At 46.1% G+C, this 26,509-nt stretch overlaps 1 protein-coding gene across 2 annotated transcripts in view; it reads left to right on the forward strand.

The window, feature by feature from the left end:
• GPSM1 (G protein signaling modulator 1) overlaps positions 1 to 26,509 on the forward strand; it is a 727,733-nt gene that overhangs the window by 526,499 nt on the left and 174,725 nt on the right. For both annotated transcript variants that reach the window (XM_086921016.1, XM_086921015.1), the window contains exon 11: positions 237 to 416. In XM_086921016.1, the coding sequence (XP_086777142.1) occupies positions 237 to 416 (180 nt within the window). The remainder of the gene's footprint in view (positions 1 to 236; positions 417 to 26,509) is intronic.

Here is a 26,509-nt window from a genome sequence, read left to right on the forward strand (position 1 = left end):
AAAATAGAGTAATGAATGTGTGTCCATGCACCAATTTAATGATACTGAATTTACCTACCTCAGGCTGATTTGGGTTTCCCGAGGTTCAAATTCGTCACCTGCTGATGTCAGCAGTGAGTGTTTGACTCACTGATCCTCTTGCGGCCATTGATTGACTGTACTACACACATGACACAAATAGATTGGCCAACATCATACGACCTCCTTAAAATTGATCAATTTTTTTTCTTCTACAGGAGAAGAACGGTGACAGTCACCACATGGGTGATCTCAAGATGACGGGGAAAGAGTTCATGTCCATACCTTTGAAAGGCAAGAAAAACAAAGCCGGCCATATAAATTCAGAGAGAAGGCCACGGGACTCAGTGGACTCCGCGCTGGATTCCAATGATGTCAGGGTGCAAGTGACGCATTCGGTAGGGCTGATTTTTGTAATTATATTTACGATTATAGTGCAGAGATTACTTGCTCTTTTCACTTCTGATTACATCCTGTGAGGCAGCATTTTGGATCATTTTCCTAAATTAAAAGTACTCCATTCTTTGTAAAATATAATTTGCTTTCGCTTCTTTGAGCATCTTTCATATAGATTAAGGTCGTGCGAGATCACAAATTTTCATGAACATTTATAATTACAAAGACGGACTTGCCAGTATCTTACGTGACAATTGAACGCAGGGCACAGCTCCTATTCAAAAGTCAGACAACATATAATCTGGGGGTTGCTTTGAGGGTAAAATATCTTCGTGGTGTGATTTACTGTCTCCACAAGTGTTTTCTGCTTGAATCAGTGATCCATGGAAGAAAATTACAGATGTTTTCAAAGCCATGTTATTTTGCAATTTTTGGGAAATTTCTCAAACACGTGAATGTTGCAAGATTTCGAGGATGTAGCTAAACTTTCACCCAGGATGTGATACCGCTTCACAAGAACCTCAATCCATCACTAAACCACTGCTTGTGGTAAACAGTTGACAGGCGGTACAAATATCTCCAAAGCCAGTCAAGTCAAGCACTTTGTAGTCAGTTTTTGCAAATGTCCTTGTCCTACATTTTTAATTTTTAATTCTTTGTTGGCACGTTTGCTGTATTTTTTGGCACCTGAATTTCACTTGATGGAATACCTGTTACTTGTACAAGTTTCCATGTGTGAGGTCACAAAGCATACAAAGGGGAGGAGTGTGATTGTGTCATTATCATCTGGACATCCAAAGTTGATTTGTTTGTAGAAATGACTTCAGGAAAGCTCTGAGTGTCCATCTTAGGTCCAGGAGGGTTGTGTGCATAATACATGTTCAAGATATTCACCTAAGGTACATTTACATACAATGGATCTAAATGTTGCTAATTCCCATAGAAGAGGCGTAACACAGGCCCCGCAGCCCCTGCGGGGCGGGGGGCCCCAAGCTCCAGGGGGCCCCCTTGGCACGGCACTCTGGCCCGAGAGCTCCTGATAGAGCCCAAAGGGGGCCCCTCTTCATACTGTGCAGGGAGGCCCCCTCAATTTTCGTTACGCCAGTGTCCCGTAGTCCATGGTTATCCTCAAAACCTGGCCTGGACTGGCTGTACATTGGACACCCCTTAAAGGTGGCATGTTATGTCATATTGTAAAATATGGAAACTAAAGCTTTACGTTGAAATTCATTCTATCTATAATCAGTAGGTTTCTTAAAGCTTGACTACAAACTTCAGTTTTTGGCCGTATTTTCGTTTTGAGGATTAATTTATTTAATTGTTTGCTATTAGTCGTCCTGGAAGGGCTCTTTTTTAATTCATAGGTATTTGAACTAGTCTTAAATGATAGTTAACATAAAATCAGTTTAAAAGAGTATGGACCTTATTGTGACTGGTGGCCCTACAGCAGCACTGCCACTGTGACGTCAGCTGGAGGACCTTCAGAGCCGTGGTGTGCCCCCCGTGTGGGTCAGGCGGGAAGTACCGCACCAGTTTCACGTCAGTGGGCGATTAGACGCATAGGAGAGCCTAAAATGCAGCCCTCTGCCCTGACAGTGCCTGCAGCATGATCTTGCATGGTGTCGCATGCATGCCACACTGTGCGGGACCTGGTACCCAGTTACAGGGGGGCACAGCATGTTCTCCCATGCATTCACCCCCAGGCACACATCCGGCAGGGCACCTCTTAGTTGCCTTTCCGCCACCCTTTTATTGGTGGGCTCACCACCATGAAAAGAACAGTAAAAAAGCAAAACAATGCGCTTGCCAGTGCCAGCAGCAACTCCGCCAGAATATTTGTGCCGTTTGCAACGGGCTCCATTATCCTGGCAGAGCCGGCGGTCTCGTGATGGTCTGACCGCCACACTCGTAATACTGCAGGTAAGCCCGCAGTGTGGCAGTGGTTATACCGCCACCACGGCCGTACTCTTAACCCCTTCACCTCGGCGGCTATTCCACCGCAGTGCTAAGGGGGCGGGGCGGAAATGTGGCGGGCGCATGCTGGTGACGGAACCGCTCCGTCACCAGCGTCGGTTGCGCTGTGCTTATGACGGAGCGGTTCCGTCATGGCCCCGCCCACTCAATAGAATGCTCAGCGCAGGCGTGGAATTCGCGCCACGCAGGAGCGCCGGGCGGTTCCGTCATCAGCGCGGAAGGGGTTAATCAGGCCCACATCTTATTTGTCGATTCGATTGGTCCCTGGTCCTGAATTTCCATGCTGTTTGAATTCATGGCATTTCCTACATTTTTTGTTTGCTGCCCTTTGGTTAAAATGGGCTCTAGACCAGGACGTTTCAGCATAGACACGAGATACATTTTCATAGAATGAATCGAAAAGGACATAATTTACATAGTTGACTGTTATCCTGAAATTGTGTCATGCAGCTTCAGGTCATGGACCTACTCTGTACAAGCCAGTTTTAGATCCTCTTTGACAATGCTCTGTTTTTAATGTACCACTGTTAAGTGCTTCTGTCACAACGTGTTGCTTTGCTACTTGCACCTCACGCGTATCATAGATAATAGCCAATTTTGCTTCAATGTTGAACAGCGTGCCTGCGACTATGCGCCTTTTTTCTCTAGAAAGGGCTCTTGATAAAGTCGAGTTGCTCTACAGCACATGTGATGTGGACAGCTAGTCCTGGATCTTTAGCAAACATCACGTTGCCTAATGGGGCTTGTAGTCCCGGCTTTTTAAAGACAAAATAGTATTTAAATGTGGACTGATATGAGGGAAAAGTGCTGAGCATCCAACAACTGGCAGGGAACAACTTGAGATCTCTAAAATGTGAAACATTTGCATCTTTTCTATCAATTTCCATTTCTACCATTTGGATTTGAATTTGGAATTAATAAAGCACATAAAACCAAAGAGGCATCTAAGCGCCAATGATAAAGTATGGGGACAAACTTCAGACCTTTTAAAGCCATAAAGTTTATCACTTTGCAAAACTTAGTTGACAGAATTGTAATTTCATTCACCCTTTCCGAACTCTTAAATAAAATATATCTGTCTTTAATACATAGCATTATGTAATCCCTGTATAAATGGCAGCCACAAATTTCTTTAAAATCGGCTTGTGACACGCCAAGTCACCAATTAATAAAGAATGTCAGAACTCGTCTATTATAAGGTTATTACAGTGGCGTTCTTATGTCACAATGGCTGCTGCCTCCAGCCAAAGTGAAAGGCAAGTCAAGTCACAGAGCATAATTAAAGCAGCTGTTTAAAGCAACAAATGAGCGTTACTTTTCCTTCTTCTGCTCCATGTTAATAGTTTACAAGGACCAATAGAGCGAATATGTTTATTTTTTACACTCCTTAGTTAGAGAAAACCTATAATTGTTCTGCATGTTTCTACATGTTCCAAGCTACCGCAGCTGTTTTTTAAAAAAATATGCCTTGTATTGAACTGTTTCTAATATAGGTTTGCGGCAAATATCGAACATGTTTTTGATGTGCTGCATTTTACCCTACAGGTTTTATTTTTATGTTTCCACTATATGGTTATGGAACTCCTCGGAGACTTGCAATATTCTTATAATATTCTTATAATATACTGCAGAGGGTATTTTATCCCTTATATAATTGGCGACTTGTGAGGCACCCAGTCACCAATTATAAAGAAAAGACGTCAGAACTTGACTATTATAAGCAGATGTGGCTGCCTCAGAACAGGGGTGGTGGTAATGGATAAAAAAAAAGAAACATACCTTCACCTTCGCTGCCGCGCTGCCTCTCCTCCATCCTCTGCCTCTGCTGGAAAGCACCGGAAGCACCCAGAATCCCGTACTCTCCTGTACTCTCCCAGCCAATCACAACTCTCCATAAGCAGGGTTTTGACTGCTCTGAGCGGCCTATTTTGCCACTCAGGCAGTGCCTGGGAGCTGGACAATGCCGCCCCGTGGAGAGCGTGCTAAGTGCGCATGACAGTTTGGCTGACCCCAGAGGGCCGGCCAAACTATCATGCGCACTTAGAGTGCTAACCACTCCCCTCTGTGCTGTGGTCACAGAACCCAGCCGCGCCCCAACCTGGCTCCGAGTCTTGCATGAAAAAATAAATTGATAATATTGTCCTGTTATTATCATTTTATTTTTATTGTTTGCACTGCTGAAATAGCAGGGGCAACGCTCCTCTGCCTTGGCGGAGGAGCTGCCACTGATTATAAGTTCTTGCAGTCAAGTTCTGATTTCACAATGCCTATTGCCTGAGCCAGCAGCCGAGGTGGAAGGCAGGTCAGGCCACTGAGCATAATGGAAGCAGAGTTGCTTTTCAGTTTTCTGCTCTATTTTGTAGCTAACAATGCAAAGCAGAGAGAACATGTTTATTTTTTGCACTTGTTAAATCGTTAGAGAAAAGCTAGGATCTTTCTACGTTTTTGCACATTTCAAGCTAGTGCAGCTTTTTTTTTTAAACTGACTTCTATTGAACTGTTTATAATGTCTGTTTTCACCAGGTTTTTGATGTGTTCAATTTTGCACTCGAGGTTTTATTTTTATTCTTCATGTTTGAAACATCTTTGCTCGTTCATGTGAAACAGCTACGCATCGTTTTAAGTGGTTTGTGGTTGTGTGTGTAAGCATGTATTATAGGGTAGAAAGTACCCCCAGGCGTACATAAGTATTTGCAAGTCACCTCGGGGATCCATAACCTTATAAAGGAACACAGCCTTCGGCTGCGTTCCTCTATATAGTTCTGGAACTCCTTGGTGACTTGCAATTATCCTTATAATGTTCAGCAGGGTGTACTTTATCCCTTATATATCGGGCCACAGACCTACTCTTTCTGCTCTTAAGTTGTTGTTCCATCATTATTATTGTGGTCAGATTATACTTTTTATCGATGCTATGCACCTTCCTGCATCCCCTTTTTTTCTATAAAAACGCCTCTTATGTTTGCTGTGTTTTTTCAGGCGTTGTTTTCAAATGCAAATTTCGAGGTCGATAGGCTGGTCTTTACCAGTAGGAGTCTCATTGTGAAGTGCCCTTAATTCAGGGGATTTACTACAGATCTGATATTAATGATTGGGGATGAAACCTCCTCACCTGAAACCGGGCCTTACAAGTTACGGTCTCTTGGGTGGAGAATAACATACAGACCCGGTACCGCCAGGCCCTTTCCTCATGCGGATTCATGAGTCACAGAACTTTACTCCAGACCGTTTTCACCTTTTATGAGCAGGTGGATATGTCAATGGACCTGGGAATGGTTTTACCAGGTGCAAAATTTGCCCAGGAAAACTATCATGTCCCCCTTCCTGCATCTGGATGTGTTGGGTAGGGTTGGATTGGCCCGGGTACGCTAAAAAAAGTGGCCCACATTTGCATATAGCCTTTCCGTAAAACACTGTTGCGGGGACATTTTATTTAAAAAATGGGGAGGAGGGGGTTTAAAAAATGCAGGGATTAGTTTAAACTGTAAAACACACCTGAAAACAAGTGACGCCACTTCTGCTCAGGCCCCCTGCCTCAATATGCCTATATTAATGGGTTGTCACAGGGAGAGAAAGGGAGTGACACCTCTGCCTGTTGATAAAAGGGAGGTAATGGATTCCCATCTGCCCCCAGAAAGGACACTCAGGGCCCCACCGGGCTGCTGGGGTTATCCGAAAAATGCAGAAACCACCCAAATTGGACCACCAGACTGCTCAAAAAAGCAGCACACAGCTGGAACTGGACACCGGCCCCTCGTACATTCCCCGAGTGCCCGCGTTACCAATCCGCCTGGTGGTGGGTGTGGGGACACAGGCTCATTCAGAGCCGCTGGGAGTGGTATCTTCAGGTTTACCGCTCCAGCTAGCTAATAATGAGGTTCTGAGGACAGAGAATGTTTAAGGCATGGGCAAAGTGGGCAATTGCCCAGGGCCCCCACCTTCCAAGGGGCCCCATCAATCGTACCTCTATTTATTTCTGTAGGCGCTTCGCTCTTCTATCTGTCATCCTCTACATCTTTCTCTCCTTCCCAGGGTCATTGTAAGGATTTTGGGGCCCTGGGCAAGGCATATTTCTTTTTATGTTTTTCCTAAACATTTTTTATTGGTTTGAACTTATTGGCAATGCGAACGGTACGCGTGTTCATCCATATTTCATCTGTTTTTGAGTCATTTTTGATTGAAAGTTTGGTTGGCATTAGCAGAAAATGGGTAATAAAATTAAAAGTTATTGCAAACATGGGGCCCAAAACGTCTTGCCCGAGCCCCAAGAGACCTTAAGAAGACACTGCCTTGGGAGGGCATTCTCAGCCCTGGATAGAGTCTGAATCCTTCATGGTGGAAGATAAGATTTTCAAAGAGCGTTTTGAAATATCCAATTCTCCTCCTTTCCTCTGCAGACTGTATATTTTGAGAAACACGTGGTCTCGTTCCTTATTAAAAATAATTATAATAGCTGGGTATATAAATAGCATTATGTCACCATGCTGCTTCTTATGTGCTGTGATAACAGATTTGACTATGGCTTCACTCGGTGGTGCTCATTTTATGAGACTACAAGGATGAGTCATTCTTCTGACATGCACAGTGCACTCAGCTCTCTGAGGCAAGCACAATAACCCACACCCTACTCCCAGTCATTCCTTTGGGTGGATCCTTCTGCTGACAAGGTGTCCTGATAAATATTCTTTTAACGTTATTGCAACACATGGCAAGGTGGATGGAGGTAGAGGCGGGTGGATCGTGGTTTTGGCTGAGAGAAAACTGGGTGGATGGAGAGTAGAGTGGATGGATGCAGAGACGGATGGATGATGGTTGAACTGAGAGAAAACTGGGTGGGTGGAGAGTAGAGTGGATGGATGCAGAGACGGATGGATGCTGGTTGAACTGAGAGAAAACTGGGTGGGTGGAGAGCACGGTGGATGAATGCATAGAAGGGTGGTTGATGGTTAGAGTAAGAGAAAACTGGGTGAATGGAGAGAACAGTGTATGAATGCAGAGAAGGGTGAATGATGGACTGAGAAAACTGGGTCGATGCAGAGAAGGATGGATGCTGTTTGGACTGAAAAAAAACTGGGTGGATGGAGAGAACGGTGGATGGAAGCAGAAAGGGATGGATGATGGTTGGACAGAGAGAGACCTGGGTGGATAAAGAGGACAGTGGATGGATGCAGAGAAGGGTGGATTTTGGTTGGATGGGGTAAAATGGGTGGATGTAGATGAAAGGGGATGGATGCAGAGATGGATGGATGCTGGTAGGTCTAAGAGAAAACTGGGTGGCTGGAGAGAACAGTGGTTGGATGGATGGAGAGATGGATGGATGGATAGTGGTTGGACTGGGAGAAAACCGGGTGGATGGAGAGAACAGTGGGTGAGAGAAGGATGGATGATGGTTGAACTGAGACAAAACTGGGTGGATGGAGAGAACAGTGGATGGATGCAGAGAAGGGTGGATGATGGACTGAGAAAACTGGGTCGATGCAGAGAAGGATGGATGCTGTTTGGACTGAAAAAAAACTGGGTGGATGGAGAGAACGGTGGATGGAAGCCGAAAGGGATGGATGATGGTTGGACAGAGAGAGACCTGGGTGGATAAAGAGGACAGTAGATGGATGCAGAGAAGGGTGGATTTTGGTTGGATGGGGTAAAATGGGTGGATGTAGATGAAAGGGGATGGATGCAGAGATGGATGGATGCTGGTAGGTCTAAGAGAAAACTGGGTGGCTGGAGAGAACAGTGGTTGGATGGATGGAGAGATGGATGGATGGATAGTGGTTGGACTGAGAGAAAACCGGGTGGATGGAGAGAACAGTGGGTGAGAGAAGGATGGATGATGGTTGAACTGAGACAAAACTGGGTGGATGGAGAGAACAGTGGATGGATGCAGAGAAGGGTGGATGATGGACTGAGAAAACTGGGTCGATGCAGAGAAGGATGGATGCTGTTTGGACTGAAAAAAAACTGGGTGGATGGAGAGAACGGTGGATGGAAGCACAAAAGGATGGATGATGGTTGGACAGAGAGAGACCTGGGTGGATTAAGAGGACAGTGGATGGATGCATAGAAGGGTGGATTATGGTTGGATGGGGTAAAATGGGTGGATGTAGATGAAAGGGGATGGATGCAGAGATGGATGGATGCTGGTAGGTCTAAGAGAAAACTGGGTGGCTGGAGAGAACAGTGATTGGATGGATGGAGAGATGGATGGATGGATAGTGGTTGGACTGAGAGAAAACCGGGTGGATGGAGAGAACAGTGGGTGAGAGAAGGATGGATGATGGTTGAACTGAGACAAAACTGGGTGGATGGAGAGAACAGTGGATGGACGCAGAGGCGGATGGATGATGGACTGAGAAAACTGGGTCGATGCAGAGAAGGATGGATGCTGTTTGGACTGAAAAAAAACTGGGTGGATGGAGAGAACGGTGGATGGAAGCACAAAAGGATGGATAATGGTTGGACAGAGGGAGACCTGGGTGGATAAAGAGGACAATGGATGGATGCAGAGAAGGGTGGATTATGGTTGGATGGGGTAAAATGGGTGGATGTAGATGAAAGGGGATGGATGCAGAGATGGATGGATGCTGGTAGGTCTAAGAGAAAACTGGGTGGCTGGAGAGAACAGTGATTGGATGGATGGATGGATGGATAGTGGTTGGACTGAAGAAAACCGGGTGGATGGAGAGAACAGTGGTTGAGAGAAGGATGGATGATGGTTGAACTGAGACAAAACTGGGTGGATGGAGAGAACAGTGGATGGACGCAGAGGCGGATGGATGATGGACTGAGAAAACTGGGTCGATGCAGAGAAGGATGGATGCTGTTTGGACTGAAAAAAACTGGGTGGATGGAGAGAACGGTGGATGGAAGCACAAAAGGATGGATAATGGTTGGACAGAGAGAGACTTGGGTGGATAAAGAGGACAGTGGATGGATGCAGAGAAGGGTGGATTATGGTTGGATGGGGTAAAATGGGTGGATGTAGATGAAAGGGGATGGATGCAGAGATGGATGGATGAGGTCTAAGGTCTAAGGTCTAAGAGAAAACTGGGTGGCTGGAGAGAACAGTGATTGGATGGATGGAGAGATGGATGGATGGATAGTGGTTGGACTGAGAGAAAACCGGGTGGATGGAGAGAACAGTGGGTGAGAGAAGGATGGATGATGGTTGAACTGAGACAAAACTGGGTGGATGGAGAGAACAGTGGATGGACGCAGAGGCGGATGGATGATGGTTGGACTGAGAGAAAACTGGGTGGATGGAGAGAACAGTAGATGGATGCAGAAAAGGATGGATGGACTGAGAGAAAACCGGGTGGATGGAGAGAACAGTGGATGGATGCAGAGAAGGGTGGATTATGATTGGACTGAGACAAATTGGGTGGATGGAGAGAATGGTGGATGGAAGCAGAGACAGGTGGATGATGGTGGGACTGAGCGAAAATTGGGTGGATGGAGAGAACAGAGCATAGATGCAGAGAAGGGTGGATGATGATAGAACTGAGACAAACTGGGTGGATGGAGAGAACAGTGGATGGATGCAGAGAAGGATGCATGGATGAAGAGAAGTATCAGTCAATTGATTTAAAGACAGAAGGAAATATGGATGGATGTTTAAACGGATGGGCAGATCGAAGAAAGAACTGAAGGATGGATGTATGAAGAAAGGTAGACTAGAAAAGTACAGAAAGCGGAATGAAGAGAAGGAAGGGTCAATGGATGAAAAGGGTCATGAGAACAAAGAATGGATTAAAGGGTAGAAAAACATAAAAAAGTAAAGAAGGAAGGACGAAAGAATGAAAAAGCCTGAAGGAAAGATGAAGAGAAGGAAAGACATTTCAGAGTTCCCTCAAGGGAAGAAATACCCCTGAATGACTGCTGGGCTCACCCATCGACTCACTTACTTATAGCCATTTGCAATAGTGTGGGGTATTTTATTTTTCGGGCTACTCTTGGGAGTTTGTGTCAAACCATTTGATTCTGTGCTTGGATATGTAATGCCTGTCCCTGGGTATATGGTTACTGATCCTTAGGGTGAGGCGGTTGCGCTGGGTATTTGAGGCTACAGTTTCGCTCGAATTGGTCCTTGGAGGCCGCAGTTGAACATTTGAGGTTCGAATTTGGCACTTGTTGAGCTGAGCATGACTTGGCTGTTCATCTACTTGATCACTCCTGTGCCCCGGGTACAAAATAGGAACACCCTGCTTAGTATATGGGGCTGACGAAAATTGGATATAAATCCTTGACTTATATGTTGGCTTCAGTGATGTCACTTCCTATGATGTCATTATGCCCTTGGTTGCCTGACGGCTCTTCTTGGTTTTTTAGCTGCTTAACCGCGGCAGGCAGCAAATCGCCGCGGTGCAGCGGTTTAGCGGAGTGGGTGGGGCCGCGTCATCCAACAGGCGTGCGCAGCACTATGGAGGTAGTGCTCCCAGCGGCCGTTGGCCGACGAACGCAGCGAAGAGGCTAATCCGCCCTTGTCCAATACATACTCTTCTTTATCGTGGTACAGAACTTTTTCAATAGTCATCGGGGCCCACTTTCGTTACATGGGTCTTTTTTAGGTATGCATCCCTGAGACCAGAACAGGAGGAGGTTAACCAAAGACATTTTTTTCAACCAAAGAAAAATGTAATAGGATGGTATTCCTATTAATAGGATGCCGACCAGCTATTGTAGAATGACCAAAATACCTGTATCTGGCCATATCTTAGATTGTGTCCATCAAGTAGAGTCCTCTATGTCAGAAGCAGAATCCTGTATCCAGTGTCTAATTCAAGGGGATCCATCCTATTCTTTAATAAGAGCAACTTATGTCTAATTAAAAAAATCTCAGCAAATATTTATTTATCGGCGTTGTATTAGTGACCAGATCAGACAAGTTAACATTAGCGGTCACTCTCTGCACTTTTACCAGAAATTAGAACCATGATGCATCAGCAGAATTGTTAAAAAAGAAAGTGCTTTATCAATTCGGGTGCCTAAACATGGGTGTTAGACCTGGCATCCTTGGGGTGGCTTCCCTTTAACTTTTTGCCTTCCAACCTCCTGTTTTTGCTGACTTCTTTTTGCTGGCCTTTGGGCTGTGCACACTTTACCACTGCTAACCAGTGCTAAAGTGCTGGTATTCTCGCCGTAAAACATATAGATTGGCTTCTACCCAATTGCCATATTTAATTTATTTGTAAGTCCCTAAGGGAAGGAGGGAAGGAAGGAAGGAGGGAGGGGCGGAGGGAGGGAGGGATTGATAAATCGTAGAAACTGATGCTCATGCTATGTGGAGCCTTGCATGTTTTTTTTTAACCACAGCCCTCTAAAAACCTCTGACATGACTGAGGTAAGGGATACTATAGTGATATAGAAATATATTTTGCAGAGCCTACCTAGCACCATACACCAACACCTTTGCACTACCATTACAGTACAAAATCTTATGCTTAGACCAACTGTAACACATTTCACACGTTGGATGCATGCTGTAAAGTGCAGCACTCATGCAATGTGTGAGGTGTTAGGAGAAATACACACACCTCTCCCACTTATCGCCGACCTTAAGGAGGATAATTTCGTGATGCAAAATCAGAATAGAAAATCTTTGTAGACCTGGATGTGAGTCAAAAGCCATGGGTGCCAACACTAGAATGCCCAAGTACCACCCATTCATGCCGCCCTTGACAGAAAGTAGTGCAAAGCCCTATTTCAGTTTTTTTTGTGCAATGCGTGTGTATGTAGCTGTGTAGCTGTGGACTGCCATTTCAACCTGGCAAATTAAACCTTTTGTCAGGTTCAAACCTTCCTTCATATAAGTCACCCTGCGTGGCCCAACCCCATCAGTTCTGCTTGGGGCTGCACCACGCAGCAGAGGAGATGCATCGGTTACGCTGGATCCACAGGGGCTGGCAGAGCTTCTTAGGCCCACTTCCAAGGGTGGAGGACTTGGGTGGCACCACTTGGCAGGGTAGACTCCTGGTGCTGGGTTCAAGGTTGTTGGAGTTTTCTGTCCCTGATGCTCTAGTCAGGGGGCCAGTCAACAAGCCCTTGCAGTCACTTTGGGATCCTCGGTTCACCAGATGCAGGTCAAGTTCTTCTCACCCTGGCACGAGGGCAGCAGGCAGCACAGCATGGCAGCAGTACTTCAGAGCAGCAGTCCAGCAGAGTGACAGTACTTTCAGCAGCACAGCAGACCTTTTTCTTTGCAGAATGTCAACAGGTCTAGATGTGTACTGTAGGATGGTGTCTGAGGTCCAGTATTTATACCCAGTTGTGCCTTTGAAGTGGGGAGAAGCTTCTAGGGCAGGGGTCTCCAACCTTTTCTGTTTTGAGAGCTACTTCAGCTCAAGGAAAGTCCTGTTGAGCTACTTGCATATTTTATCACTGTAAAATATTGATTGCACATGTCAACATTACTCTATGACCACCCTAAGCAGGATTAAAAGTGGCACCCAAGTATTCCAGGTGATGTTACCAGAAGAAATGCTAAGGAAACATTTATCAATAATCCCACCTGACTGATAAAGTAACATTCAAATCTTTACATGCCATGTGGCACAAAGGACATAACCACAGCAATAAGTCTCATCAATTCAGCTTGAATTATCTTTAAAGTATCAACTTTGAATGTGTTTTGGAATTGCAACCTTTTGTCTTCATCAGCATATCAATTTCTGAAAATACACAGATTTTTCTATCACCACTTTCCATTTTGAAGAAAACATTTGTTTGTAAAAAAAAATCCCTTTAAAATACACATTTTCATTTTTAGGAATACACATCCCCAAACATCAGCTTGTCATTTTAATTGAGCACTCACCTGTACAAACGCCTCACATGGACAGAGTGTTTAGAATGCTCAGTTATTACAGTCATAAGCCATGGCACCATAGCACAGAGGACAACTGTATGATGGCAATAATAGTTACCAGTATACAATTGTGCCAAGGCTGAACACCATAAGGACCAGGATGGCCACCATATTATTAGTCAAGGCCATTATTATGCAAGGGGCAGCCACAATTATATCAGGGACACCTGGATATAGTGCAGTTATGCTCTTAATACGTCACTGATCACTGCCAGTATACCATATCTAGACCAAGAATACCCAAAATAGTCAAGGATGGCCATAAATATGTCATTGGCACTATTATGCCATGAACTGACACAATTGTGCCACAGACAAAACTCATATGTTGGGGGGAGCATACCCATTTGGTGGTCCTTGACACCAGGTGTAGCTTACATAATGCAATAGTGTTTGTAATGGGTGCACACATAAATGAATGCAGATGTGGCTCTTAATTTTCTCTGCTCAGGATTATAGCTTTCTTAGGCCTTGGCTGCTGATGCACCCAACTGAAACATTTCTACTCTGACTCCTGCAGTACCACACTTTAGTGAGTCAGCACTGATTACTGCTCAGGCTACCACTACCACTCTTCATTTATGGCCCACTGATCACACACATGGTGAAATTGATAATGCAGGGGACTACCACATGGCCAATCACTTTGTGACTTAGTCCGAGACTGGATAAAGGTGGCCATGTGACAGACTCAAAAGGCTGACACAATATGTGTTTGATTGTTAAGATGAGTCCCTGCTGTAGGCTGGTTGGCTAGAGATCTTCAGAGGAGCAGTGCTACATTTTTTAATATACTTAGAGTCTCTGCATATACTCTCTGAATGAGATACTGGGATTGACTTCACCTCTAAGAGCTACTTTGAGGGTACTGGCGAGCTACCAGAAGCTCCCAAGCTACTCGTTGGAGATCCCTGTTCTAGAGGCATGCTTTTGAAGTGCACAGATGCCTTTCTTGCTCTGGCTCCAGAGGACCTACAGGGGGCATGCAGCCCTTTGTTTGAAGGCAGGATGCAGCCCATGTAAGTGTAAGTGGGGCTGGGCTTAGCTCCTCCCTACCATCCTGCAGTGATGGGCCATCCAGGCACACCTAAGCTCCCTATTGTGTGGGGCGAGTTAGGAGAAATACAATACGCCCAACTGTCTTAAAGTGCCATTTGCAAAATTGTAATTTAAAATCCAACTTTACCATATGTTAGGATTTTTCATTACAATTCGAAGGACACCAAACATGAACTGGTTACCTGCTCCCATTTGGAAACTACAGCTTATTAAATGTAATAAGGTAACTCCAATGCTATCCTATGGGAGAGGTAGGCATAGCAGTAGTGAAAAACGAATTTAAAAGTTTTCCACTACCAGCACATGTAAAACATAAAAATGCATGTCCAACTTTTTAAATATACTTCACTGTCCTCTGGGCTGCCTAGGGCCTGCCCTAGGTATAACCTATGAAGATGTGACCCGATTAGGGCCACCCGGGTCACCCTTGACCACCTCTCAGCCTTCCTTACAAATGAAGTTGAGAATACAAACCAAGTATATTTTATTCAGGTCTGACCAGCCTCCAAGGATTGCTGCAGAGGGACTGACTTCAGCCAGGAATGATACAGAGGACACAGGAGAGTGAAAAGGGGGGGATTGAGATGAGGGTAAAAAGCAGAGGAAAGACAGAAGGAGAGTGAAGGAGGAGCTTGAAATGAGGGGGAAACGACAGAAAAAGTGCAAGAAAGAGTGGAGGACACAGAGGACACAGGAGAGTGAAAGAGGGAGATTGACATGAGGATAAAAAACAGAGGAAAGACACAGAAGGAGTGTGAAGGGGGAGATTGAAACGAGGGGGAAACGACAGAAAAAGTGCAATAAAGAGTGGAGGAAAGACACAGAGGACACAGGAGAGTGAAAGGAGGAGATTGACATGAGGGTGAAAAACAGAGGAAAGACACAGAAGGAGTGTGAAGGGGGAGCTTGAAATGAGGGGGAAATGACAGAAAAAGTGCAAGAAAGAGTGGAGGAAAGACACAGAGGACACAGGAGAGTGAAAGCTGGAGATTGACATTAGGGTAAAAAACGGAAAAAAGACAGAAGGAGAGTGAAGGGGGAGCTTGAAATGAGGGGAAACGACAGAAAAAGTGCAAGAAAGAGTGGAGGAAGGACACAGAGGACACAGGAGAGTGAAAGGGGGATATTGAGCTGAGGGTAAAAAACGGAGAAAAGACAGACGGACAGTGCACAAACTCCGTAATAAAAGGTGAAATGCCAATGGCATGAGGTGGGAGAGTGGGCTCTGGGTGGGCCACCATGTCAAGTCAACCCAACAAATATGTGAACCACTGCAATATTTAAGTACATCCTGTATCCCGCCCTCCCTAATGTGCATCTATAAAAAAATATTTTTTATGTTTACTTTCAAAATAAATAAAGTGCTGTAGATGTGTACCCCAGGTCTTGCCAATATGCTACTCATCACCTTTAATTTAAAGAAAAGGTGAACAATCATCTGTCCAGTGTTCCAAAATTTGCAATGTGATGCTCTTCGGTTACTACTTGATGTGCTTACAACACCTCTGAGAATGACTAATGGTCTGCTGGTAGTTTGTGAATAGCTAGCTAGCAGCTGCTATCCTTTTTATCCCTAATACCTTCATTGCATCCCAATTAATTTAAGGAAGCCAACAGGAAGTAATCCTGAGGTCTTGCTTACATCCCCCGACCCGCCCACCTGTAAAAAAAAGTGGTGGGGAGCCACGGCCAACTGCCAATTAGGTCAAGGGAGCCACGGGTTAAAAAAGGTTGGAAACCACTGCTCTACGTGCTCATGATGAAGGGTTCTGTGGGAGGTGAAAGAGAACAGTCCCCACCTCCATATCTTTGTTCTTTATTGATCAATATCAATAGAAGTATTCCAGGGACTGGCAGGGGAGAGCTGGGCCAGTGTAGACAATTCCAACAGTGAGAAAGAAGAATGTCAAAACTTTAAGAGGCCATTCGCCACCATAGATACCAGGAAATACAGTAAAAACGCAAAATCCCCCAAAAGAGCAACAAAAATCCAAAAATAAAATGGGTGACATAAGTTACATGAAAGAAGGAGGGAGTATCCGGGGAGAAGCTATGAACAGCACAGATTTGACACTCACAAATTATCCTTCGTCACAGCAATAATCTCTCGCTTCCAAAGCAGTATATTACCTCCGATAAGAGACGTTTGTTGTTACCCAGTTCAATGGCATCGTTTTTAGCAACCTTGGGAAGATGACGGATTAAGTAGACCCTTCGGATTCAAACCTGTGGCCCTACAGGCAGATAGACATAAGCCTCTGTTTTGGATGCATGGTCCACCAGGGCCCTGTGTTGGATGCATGGTCCACTAGGCCCCTTTGCTGGATGCATGGTCCATTAGTCCCCTCTGTTGGATGCATGGTCCGCAAGGCCCCTGTGTTGAATTCATGGTCCACTAGTCCCCTCTGTTGGGTGCATGGTCCACTAGGCCCCTGTGCTGGATGCATGGTCCACTAGGCCCCTGTGCTGGATGCATGGTCCACTAGGCCCCTGTGCTGGGTGCATGGTCCACTAGGCCCCTGTGTTGGATGCATAGGCCCCTGTGCTGGGTTCATGGTCCTCTAGGCCCCTGTGCTGGGTGCATAGTCCACTAGGCCCCTGTGCTGGGTGCATGGTCCACTAAGCCCTTGTGCAGGGTGCATGGTCCACTAGGCCCCTGTGCTGGAAGCATGTCCGCTAGGCCCCTGTGCTGGATGCATGGTCAACTAGACCCCTGCGCTGGGTGCATGGTCCACTAGGCCCCTGTGCTGGATGCATTGTCCACTAGGCCCCTGTGTTAGATGCATGGTCCACTAGGCCCCTGTGTTGGATGCATGGTCCACTAGTCCCCTGTGTTGGATGAATGGTCCACTAGGCCCCTGTGCTGGATGCATGGTCCACTAGGCCCCTGTGCTGGATGCATGGTCCACTAGGCCCTGTGCTGGATGAATGGTCCACTAGGCCCCTGTGCTGGATGCATGGTCCACTAGGCCCTGTGCTGGATGCATGGTCCACTGGTCCCCTGTGCTGGGTGCATGGTCCACTAGGCCCCTGTGCTGGATGCATGGTCCACTAGGCCCTGTGCTGGATGCATGGTCCACTGGTCCCCTGTGCTGGGTGCATGGTCCACTAGACCCCTGTGTTGGATGCATGGTCCACTAAGCCCCTGTGTTGGATGCATGGACCCTGGACCGCAGTTGACTACAGCTCGTTTAAACTCTGGGGCAGATGCAGTGATTGTTTCTAAATCTTGGTGCGGATTAACTGCTCTGGATGCAAAGTCATTTAAGAGCTTGGTATTTATTTGGTCACTTGGTATCTCGCGCGAATGGCTCCCAGAGGAGCATCTAGGAGCTGATCTGCACAAGAGAAAAGGAGGCCATCTAAAATAGCCAAGTCTTAAGCCCCTTCTTGAAGGAAGTGGTCAGAGCAGGAGCGAAGGCCAAAAAGAAGTTTGTTCCAACAGTAAGGGTCAGTGTAGGCGAAGGATCCGCCCCATACCTTGAGGTGCGGATGCAAGGAATCACTAAAAACGCTTTGTCCAACGATCTTAATCATATGGAAGGGAGATAAGGGTTTAACAGGGATGAAAGATAAGCTGGCTGCATCTTAAAGAGGGCTTTGTGTGTCAAACAACAACGTTTAGAAATAACACGCGTCCTAATAGGCAGCCAATGATGCTTTCTGAGGGGCGGGGACGGCGGCGAGCGCGAAGGAAGGTTACGGATTAGTCGCGCGGTGGGATTCTGAACCACCTGCAGTTTTGACAGCAGCGTATCATTTACCGAGGTCAGCAAAGTGTTCCCATAGTCCAGGCGACTTGTGATAAGAGCCCAGACCAGAGTCTTCCTAGCGGTATCGGGAAGCCAGGGTAGGGTTTTTTTGAGAACCCTCAAGGTAGCAAAACATATGCCACAGGTGAAGCCGACATGATCTGTAAAATGTAAAAATCCGTATTTGTAAAGCGCAAACTACTCACCACTGGGGGCCGTCGTGGAAATTGAGTGAGCCATTGCCCAGAGTCACATGGTGCTGAGCTGAGCTGCCGCCGGACCTAGGGATCGAACCGTGAACCCTGTGCTCTGAAGTCCGCTACCCTGGCCACTGCACCACACCTCTCCACATCTTTGATGAAGAGAGATTGATCCAGCCTCATGTCCAGATTTTTTACTACCTGCTAAGTTGTGGGAGCTATACCAAGATGTGCGGGCCACCAGTCAGCTGACCATATCTCAGAAGCCTTACCCAAAGCATGACCATTGTCTTGTCGCTGTTCAATTGGAGATAGGTTGGTGTCCAGACACCATTTCCAACATGCAGTTTGTGAATTCACTCTTCACCTTGTCAGGATCAGGGCCAAAGGAAACCAGGAGTTGTGTGTCATTTGCATATGACACGATCTGTACACCGCAGGCTCGAACGATTCGAGCTAAAGAAGGTAACCCCGGGGCGTGCAACCAGCAGGACAAGTTTGTGCACACGGCTCCTGCATCCTGCTTGTCTCTGTGTACTTTGGCACAGCGGGCCGGTACTACAATCCTCTCCAGTCCTCCGGGTCCTTCACTGCCGCTTCAAGCAGGAGCCTTTCCCTGTGGGTGTCCCTCCGGCTCGTCTTCCGGTTGAGGTCCCAGGATGGGAATGTACATGAGACCCCTTTCTGTGCACAACTTTGCAAGTTCCTTCAATCTTTCTGCCAATCACAACCGCTGTCTTCTGAGCCAACAATAGGAAGTTAGTCCCATGTCTAAATGCTTCTCTGCAGAATACAGACCAGTGCAAAGGGTCCTGATTTTGGTAATTATTGGGAAGAAACCTTGTGTGTTTTTTGCCTGTCAGCTTGTGCAGAGAGCTTGTACCACAGTTTCTTCAGAAACCGCTCCGCGCTGCCAGATGCCAGCGAGGCATTCTGTGGGATTCCAGCGACAAGTCTAGCAAACAGAACATTTTAATGTATTGAAATGAGAAAATGGAGGCCTGCAATTAAAACTGCAGTACTTTATGATTATGGGTGTCATAGACAAGTATTGTCGACAACAAAAGAAGGGAGGGAAGAAGGAAGGAAGAAAGGGCGGGAGGAAAGCAGAAAGGATGCGCAGGAGGAAGGAAGGGCTCTTCATATCCATGCAGTCTGCAAAAAGGCTGTAATTGACAGATTTGTCTGGGGCGTGATAGTCTTCTTGAAGAAGTGACCGACTCTCCCACTGGTCTGCCATGTGCCCTGTATCCTTCCTGACCCAGGGAGATGCTGCTGCTGCATAAAAGGGGGTGAGGCGGCAGCTGTTGGACACCACTGTACCAGTTTGTATTTGATGCTGGAAAGTTACCCTCCATTTCTTCTGGAGAAAATGGTACCCAGAGTCCCACGGCAAGTATTGTTGATGTGGGGCACCTACCTGTGATCCCACTACTAAGAGGATACTGTTAATGTTTGGAGGCGGAGCATGGCTTCAAACCGAGGGCACGGTTCAAAAACCCACCCTTAAAAAGTCCTGTTCCGGTCTATAATAGGAACACTGTTCCTTCATCCGGAGTGATGCAGGCTACGAGTTAAAGTGCACCCATGTGCATTAGTTGTGTGTTTAAACTTGGTTGTTGTGTATGTGAGCAAAGACAATAATCCCCTCTCTACAGAGAACATCTCAAATATGGGCTTCTTTTGTGGCACAAGTTGACCTGACTCCTCCTGGCCTCAGAGAGATCACTTTATGTTACTTTGTCCTGGGGCAAATCTCCCATGCGATCCACTCGCTCTCTGGAATTGCGCAATACACAACCCTTCCCATCAAGAAACCTCAACTTGGAGAGAGGCAGTGAAATCTGTCTAGCACCAGGAAGAAATCTCTTTACAGTGGGATGTTTTTCTTTTGTCCAGCTATGATTTGGAATACTCATTGAATCCGGATCAAGCCAGCTCTTGGCTTCCAGTGGCTCCAGATGTATGAACACTGGGAACAACCTGACAAGCGGCGGGATGTCGTCAGCTAGAGGCCCACTCCAGCATTTGGAAAACCTCCACCTTTCTGGGCTGTTCAGCTTCTTTGGACTTGAGTTGTGTGCCAGTTTCTAGGCTAGGATCAGCCTTGAAGGTCTCTCTGTGGTTCTGTTGCTGTTTCTGGAGCATGAGCTCTTTCTGAGCGGAGACACCCAAGAAGACCAGAGGACTCACACATATAGTGCCTTAGCCCTTGAGAGACCCCTCTACAGACGGTTGCGAGCTGCAACAACAAGGACAAAATGCAAATACCCTTTTTGCAAACCATGGACAATTTCTAACGTTTGTCTCTAGTTGCGTGAAAATGGGCCATTGCAAGCCTTGTACCTGGGTACTGAAAGAAGAGCCCTGAGCCACATTAGGGACCACTTGACTCCACAAGGATGTAAAAAGGCCCAGAATCTGGTCGAGCACAGCTCCTTCACTGTTGCTGTGAAAACCATTATTCGAAATTTTTCCCAATAAAAAATTTGTTGTTTCAGGCTGAGTCACGCTGAGCCAACAATATTCTCAAGAAGTTCTCTCAAGGAGTCAATCTGGTTACCACCAAAAGGATCTCAGCTACGTTGTCCTAAAGGCCGTGGAGTCCCTAATCACAAGTGGGAAACGGCTAGGACTACCATCACTGAACTACTGAACATCGGCTCTGCTGTTGTGTGTAATAATTGTGGTATAGTCTATTTGGATTGACCTTTGCACCACCCCTGTGGAGCTAAGCCTTGACTAGTCAACTATCTACATAGGAAAGTCAAGGAGGCTTTGAAAAGGAAACTTTTCATCTCCGGCCCTTCACTCTGGTCTAACGAAGCAGTGAAATAAATCAGTAGATAGCCACATCTCCATGAATACATCTGCGGTGAAGCCGCTGGGTTCTGAGTAGACTTTGTCCATGGTCCGCCACTTTCCCTCCATCATGTTTTGGAGCTGCCTGGCACCTAGAGTTAAGGCTTGTTTAGAAGCAATATTTTTACAATTTAAGAGCAGCTCAGCTTGAAACCAGAATGTCCATCCCGGAACAGACGGCCAAGAGGTGAGAACATGGGATGCTCAAAGAACAGCCGGAGAACATGGTGGATGCAGCACACGACATAACAAAGGTCAGCTATGAAGATACACATGGGGAATACAGAAATAGATACAAAATAAAAAGGGTCAGCAAATCTAGGTACACATAGACAAAAAAAGCGAGAGTGTGATTAGTCTCCAGGCAGAAGAAGAGGTTGAGAATTCAATGCTGTATCTTTTACCTGTACCTTGAGTCAGAGGGAGTGTATATCAAGGCGCTGTTAACTCATCAAGTCAGTCCCATCATTGTCAATCTCAGAGAATGTCCTTTTTCCATAGGGGGACACCCATGTCACTGTTTCTGTTTTCCTCCCTTCATTCTTCCCCGCCTCTTGCAGTCTCCTCTATATTTGTCCTTTCTTTAGGAAGGAAGCCTCCTACCCATATCCCACCCCTTCAGGACTTGGGTTGTCCAATCAATAACCCCAACCCTCCTGTGGTACCCCGCGCTGGTCTCCTTTTTTCTGCGTCTGTCCCAGTTGTTCCACATTGGCTCACCTCTGCTCCTGTGCTTTCCCTTTTCTTTTTTGTTGCATTTCTTGACATCACCCAGCAGAGGTATTTACCAGTTATTTTATCCAATAACCTCAGCATTTGCAAAGAAGGTGATAAAAGCTTGGGCGTGTTGGGCTCCATCATGATTGTAACCAGCGTTATAACCCTACATAACCGATTCTATAAGTATTTCGTAGGGTACCGAGTCCTAATCTGGAGGTATCATGCCCAAAGGATGAAGATAGACAAGAGACTTTCAAGCGGCGGCAGATAACTCAGGAAATCTTCTAGTGAACCAGCAAATTTAAGGAGAGAGGATGGATAGGATGTAGTCTAGAGTTTAAGCTGCTGACCTTGAAATCTTTAACAGTGGGTTCTAATCCAAGCTGCGGCACTTGACCAAAAACCACCGGCTGGGCAACTTATTTAGGATTTTTTGTAGTGCTGTGAATCTCCTTTCAGTTACTTCATAGCACTGCACGTGAACAAGGGTCCGAATTTTATGGTGGTGGAACAGTAAAGAGTCCAGTCTGCACAAGGCGCCTTCCGTCCAATAGGCTTCATTTGGTAAACCCCAATGGGATCTCAGTTCAGGGTTATCAGCAGCTTCGGATTGGTAACGCGGCCACTCGGGCAATGTCCACTTCCAGCTGTGGGCTGCTTTTTTTGAGCAGCATGGGGTCCAATTAGAACAGCCCTGCGTTGTTCGGATGCCGTGAGCGGCCCAGTGGGTGCCCCTAAGTGGCCTTTCTGGAGGCAGATGGGCGTCCATTACCTCCCTTTTACCAATGGCATGGAGGTGTCACTCGCTTTCTCTTGCTGGGCCCGCCCATTAATATTGAGCGGGGGCAGAAGGCCTGAGCAGAAGTGGTCTCTTGTTTTCAGGTGTGTTTCACCACTGAAAACGAATCCATGCATTTTTTTAAACACCCCCCTTTTTTAATAAAATTTCGCCGAAGCAGTATTTTGTGGAAAGGCAATACGCAAATGTGGCCACTTTTTTTTGCGTGCCCGGGCCGATTTTTAATCCCAATCCAACCCTGGTTATCAGTACTAGTTGAGTTGGATGTCTTTCTTAAATTTGACTGTGCCCGTATGTGTGTCTCTTGTAAAGTAGAACTGTAGAGTGTTCCCTCTTACTCTGACCCAGTTGCATGCTTCCATGTGTGAGAGTATTTCTGGCCGCTCCTCAGGTGCATGAGAGAATCCATTGAGGAGATGACGCAAAAGACCAATGGCCACATGCATCAATGTAAGGTTTTGCGATTCCTTATTTGCGAAAATTAGGGAATCGCAAATAAGGAATCGCAAAACGGGATGCAACAATTTATTCGCATAATATTTGGGATTCGGTAAAAATCGCAATTTTTACCGAATCGCAAATATTATGCGAATTCTAATTTGCGATATCGCATTTCCCATTGATTCCTATGGGCCGAAAGGCCCATAGGAATCAACGGGAATTGCGAAATCGCAAATTAGAATTCGCAAAATGTTAATGCATTCCATGGGTGCAACCCCCCCCCATGCACCCCTGAAATGTATTTTAAAGTGGATGTTTCACACACACATGTCCTAAGGACATGTGTGTCTGTAACATGTCATTGGCTAAAATGCTAATTTGAGCATTTTCAATCTTTTTCGCAAATTACCACAAGGTTCACCCTCGTGGTAATTTGCCCCCCCTAATTGCGAATTTGCAATTTTAAAAACAATCATGCATTGCTTTTAAGGAATCTCAAATTTGCGATTCCTTAGAAGCAATCGCATTTTTGGAAATCGCTAAAAATAGCGATTTTGCCAAAAATGATCGATGCATGCTAAAAAGATATTTAGGAATCGCAAACGGCCGATTTTACCGAATCGCACCGTTTGCGATTCCTAAATACCTTGATGCATGTGGCCGCAAGTGTTTTGCCTCCTGACTTCACATTCCCAATGCATGGATGAGGCATGATGATCTGGGAAACAGGTCGGCAGAGACTTCCAAGTCTACTGATACTAACACGACCATTCCCTCAGCAAGCGAAAGCGGATTCCATGCACATCGGGGCCCACTTTGGTAGGGACACAAGACGCAAGTAATAAAAAGTCTTCAAATATAATAAGGAGATCTGAAGATTATTTCTGATAAAAGTAGCCCAATGAGAGAAGAGGGCAGCAAAAGAATGCACAGTTGTTCTCTCACAAAAAAAAACTTTGGGGGGAGAACCTCGTAAAATCCCACTACTTGTAGGAAGAGTGCAGGTTGCTATGTGCCTAATGTGATTGTTTAAGTTTCAATTTTCACGGACTCCTTCTTTGAATCAAATATCATTTACTTCTGCTCTATTTACCCATTGAAAGCTAGAGCAACCACTCAAGTTTATTTCATATTTTGAGATGAGCTTGGAACGGAGCCTGGTGAGACCTGTAATTCGACTCCGCGCTCTAACTAGAGTTTGGAATGGATCAGATTGGAGTGTCTGCTCAGTTGACTTAAAGAGACATCTGATAGAATAATTGGAAGCCTGGCTCTGGTGAATTGAGTCAATTATTCATACAAGCGAGTTCACATATTTGTTTGTGCACTTTTGATCAAGAGCAAGTTCGTATTTTCTGTGGGTGGGGTAATGATCCAAGAACAGCTTATCTTGTGAATTAATGCTTAATTTATGCAGGTGGGGGGCATGGCACTTATTTTTGGGGGTTGGGATTAATTTCACATCATCAGACTTTGAACCAGAAAGACAAGAACAAAATTGGGGAAAGAAGAGAGATAGAGCAACAGTGACAAAGGGAGAAAACAGGGATGAGAAAGAACTTGCAAGATTAAGATAAAATGACAGGAAGTGTAGGGTGGTGAAGGAGAGACACAAGAGGTAGAAGTCTTGGTATTTGGCAACTCTCGCATTCGGCTGCCCGGCGGCGGGCTCCTTGACAAGGTCACTATGATCGCAGACCCTCCAGCTGCTAGCCTAATGTGAGCTAAAATGCACACTTTAGATTCCTCCTTGGAGCCTGAAGACATGAACTGTGACATTGGTAGAGTTTATTCACATTCACTGCTTTCCTTCTCCTTTCCTCGCTTGGCATAACCTTCATTCTCCATTAGATCGAGTCAGTCCCATGCTTCTGGGAGCTTCGAGCCCTCTGGTCCCAGTTAATGATGGCAGCCAACTTAGTGGCCCAGGAGTTTTGAATATATTAACCCAAGCCATACCACTGAGCCATGATCTTTGCCTTGGCTATGAGGTCTTCATAATCCTTTCAGACACATGCCGGTGGAGAAGTGTGGCTCAATGGTTAGAGCGGCAGACCCTGATGCAGAGGTCTAGCCTGGGACCAGGGTTCAATTGCCCGCCTCGGCGTGTCTTGGGCTCAAAATTCCACGGACCTGATAATTCTCACCTCGGTGCCTATTCCAATCATGGAGTCCCACTCTGCAACTTGGGGCTGGGCAATAGCTTGCTTAATCTCCACAACGGCCCCCACAACGCTAAGGATGCCTGGCGTCCACTCCTGGGCACCTTGGGGGTGCCCAGGAGTGGACGCCTCACAGGGAAAGCCAGGATGGGTTCCACAGTGGTATTCGTACAAGCGCCTTGAGACCCTTGCGGGTGAGTAGTGCGCTATACAAGTATCAATTTACAATTTACAATTGCATATCAAGGTATCCAGGGCCTGCGCTTTACTAACTGGTATTCTGTACACCTGGCTTGCCGTAGTGACACTGCGTCCCACCTGGAACACTTTGTTTGACTCTCCAGGGGCATAGTGCCAGCTGCATAGTTCTACAAAGGTAATCTGGGCCTTATCTGCTGTGAGCTGCCCTCCTTCGTATCTGCTTTGCAGCTGACATTAATATCACCATATAGCCTGGCTGTGATCCAGTCACTGGTCTTTAAGCATACCAAAACTGCATAAACCATAGATTACACCACACTGCTTGCATCAGCGAGGCTCATGCACTCTCATATCCCAATCATCTTCGCTTTACCACTGCCCTTCTTCAGCTTCTCTCCCACCTGTGGGATGTAGCCAGGGATGCACGGGGCATGCTAAGCACCCACTTTACCATCCATCTAAGATGTAGCCAGGAATGCACGGGGCATGCTAAGCACCCACTTTACCATCCATCTACATTTCGATTCGCGGACAGAACCTCCCCATTACCGCTGAATGATGTATGCCTGATTTACACATTGCTCCATTCAGCAGGGAATGACATGTTCAGTGCCCTAGTCGTGCCCGCTGGTTTCCTTTTCTTTCAGGATGGAAAGAAAAGAGGTGAGGCATAAGTGGCTGAAATAAGGTATGCCCCATTTTCTCTGTACTCTAAATGTAATACCCCCTACCACCCCTTTGTAAGAAGTCCCAGTGAGAATACAGATAATCCTTATTCCTAGAGCAGAGGGGTGTCTGTGTCTTCTTATTCTGAGCCACTAGGTTGTGCACGTCTGGGTCCTTATGCCATCCTCGTCGCCAATGTAATATGAAGTATCTCCACAGCTTTCAGAAAACGAGTGCGACCCTTACTGAGCAAGTGGGTGCGTCTTTATTCAGAAACAGGAACAAACCTACTAATTACAATGCACGCATGCCTATACAGGTCACATGCATGACTTTGAGTTAATTGGAAAGGGAAAAAAAGATGGGTTGAGTGCTTGAATAGCCTTGGTCTTGCTCCA

This window comes from Lissotriton vulgaris, chromosome 5 (genome assembly GCF_964263255.1).
Source record: "Lissotriton vulgaris chromosome 5, aLisVul1.2, whole genome shotgun sequence".
In the NCBI taxonomy this organism is placed as follows: Eukaryota; Metazoa; Chordata; class Amphibia; order Caudata; family Salamandridae; genus Lissotriton; species Lissotriton vulgaris.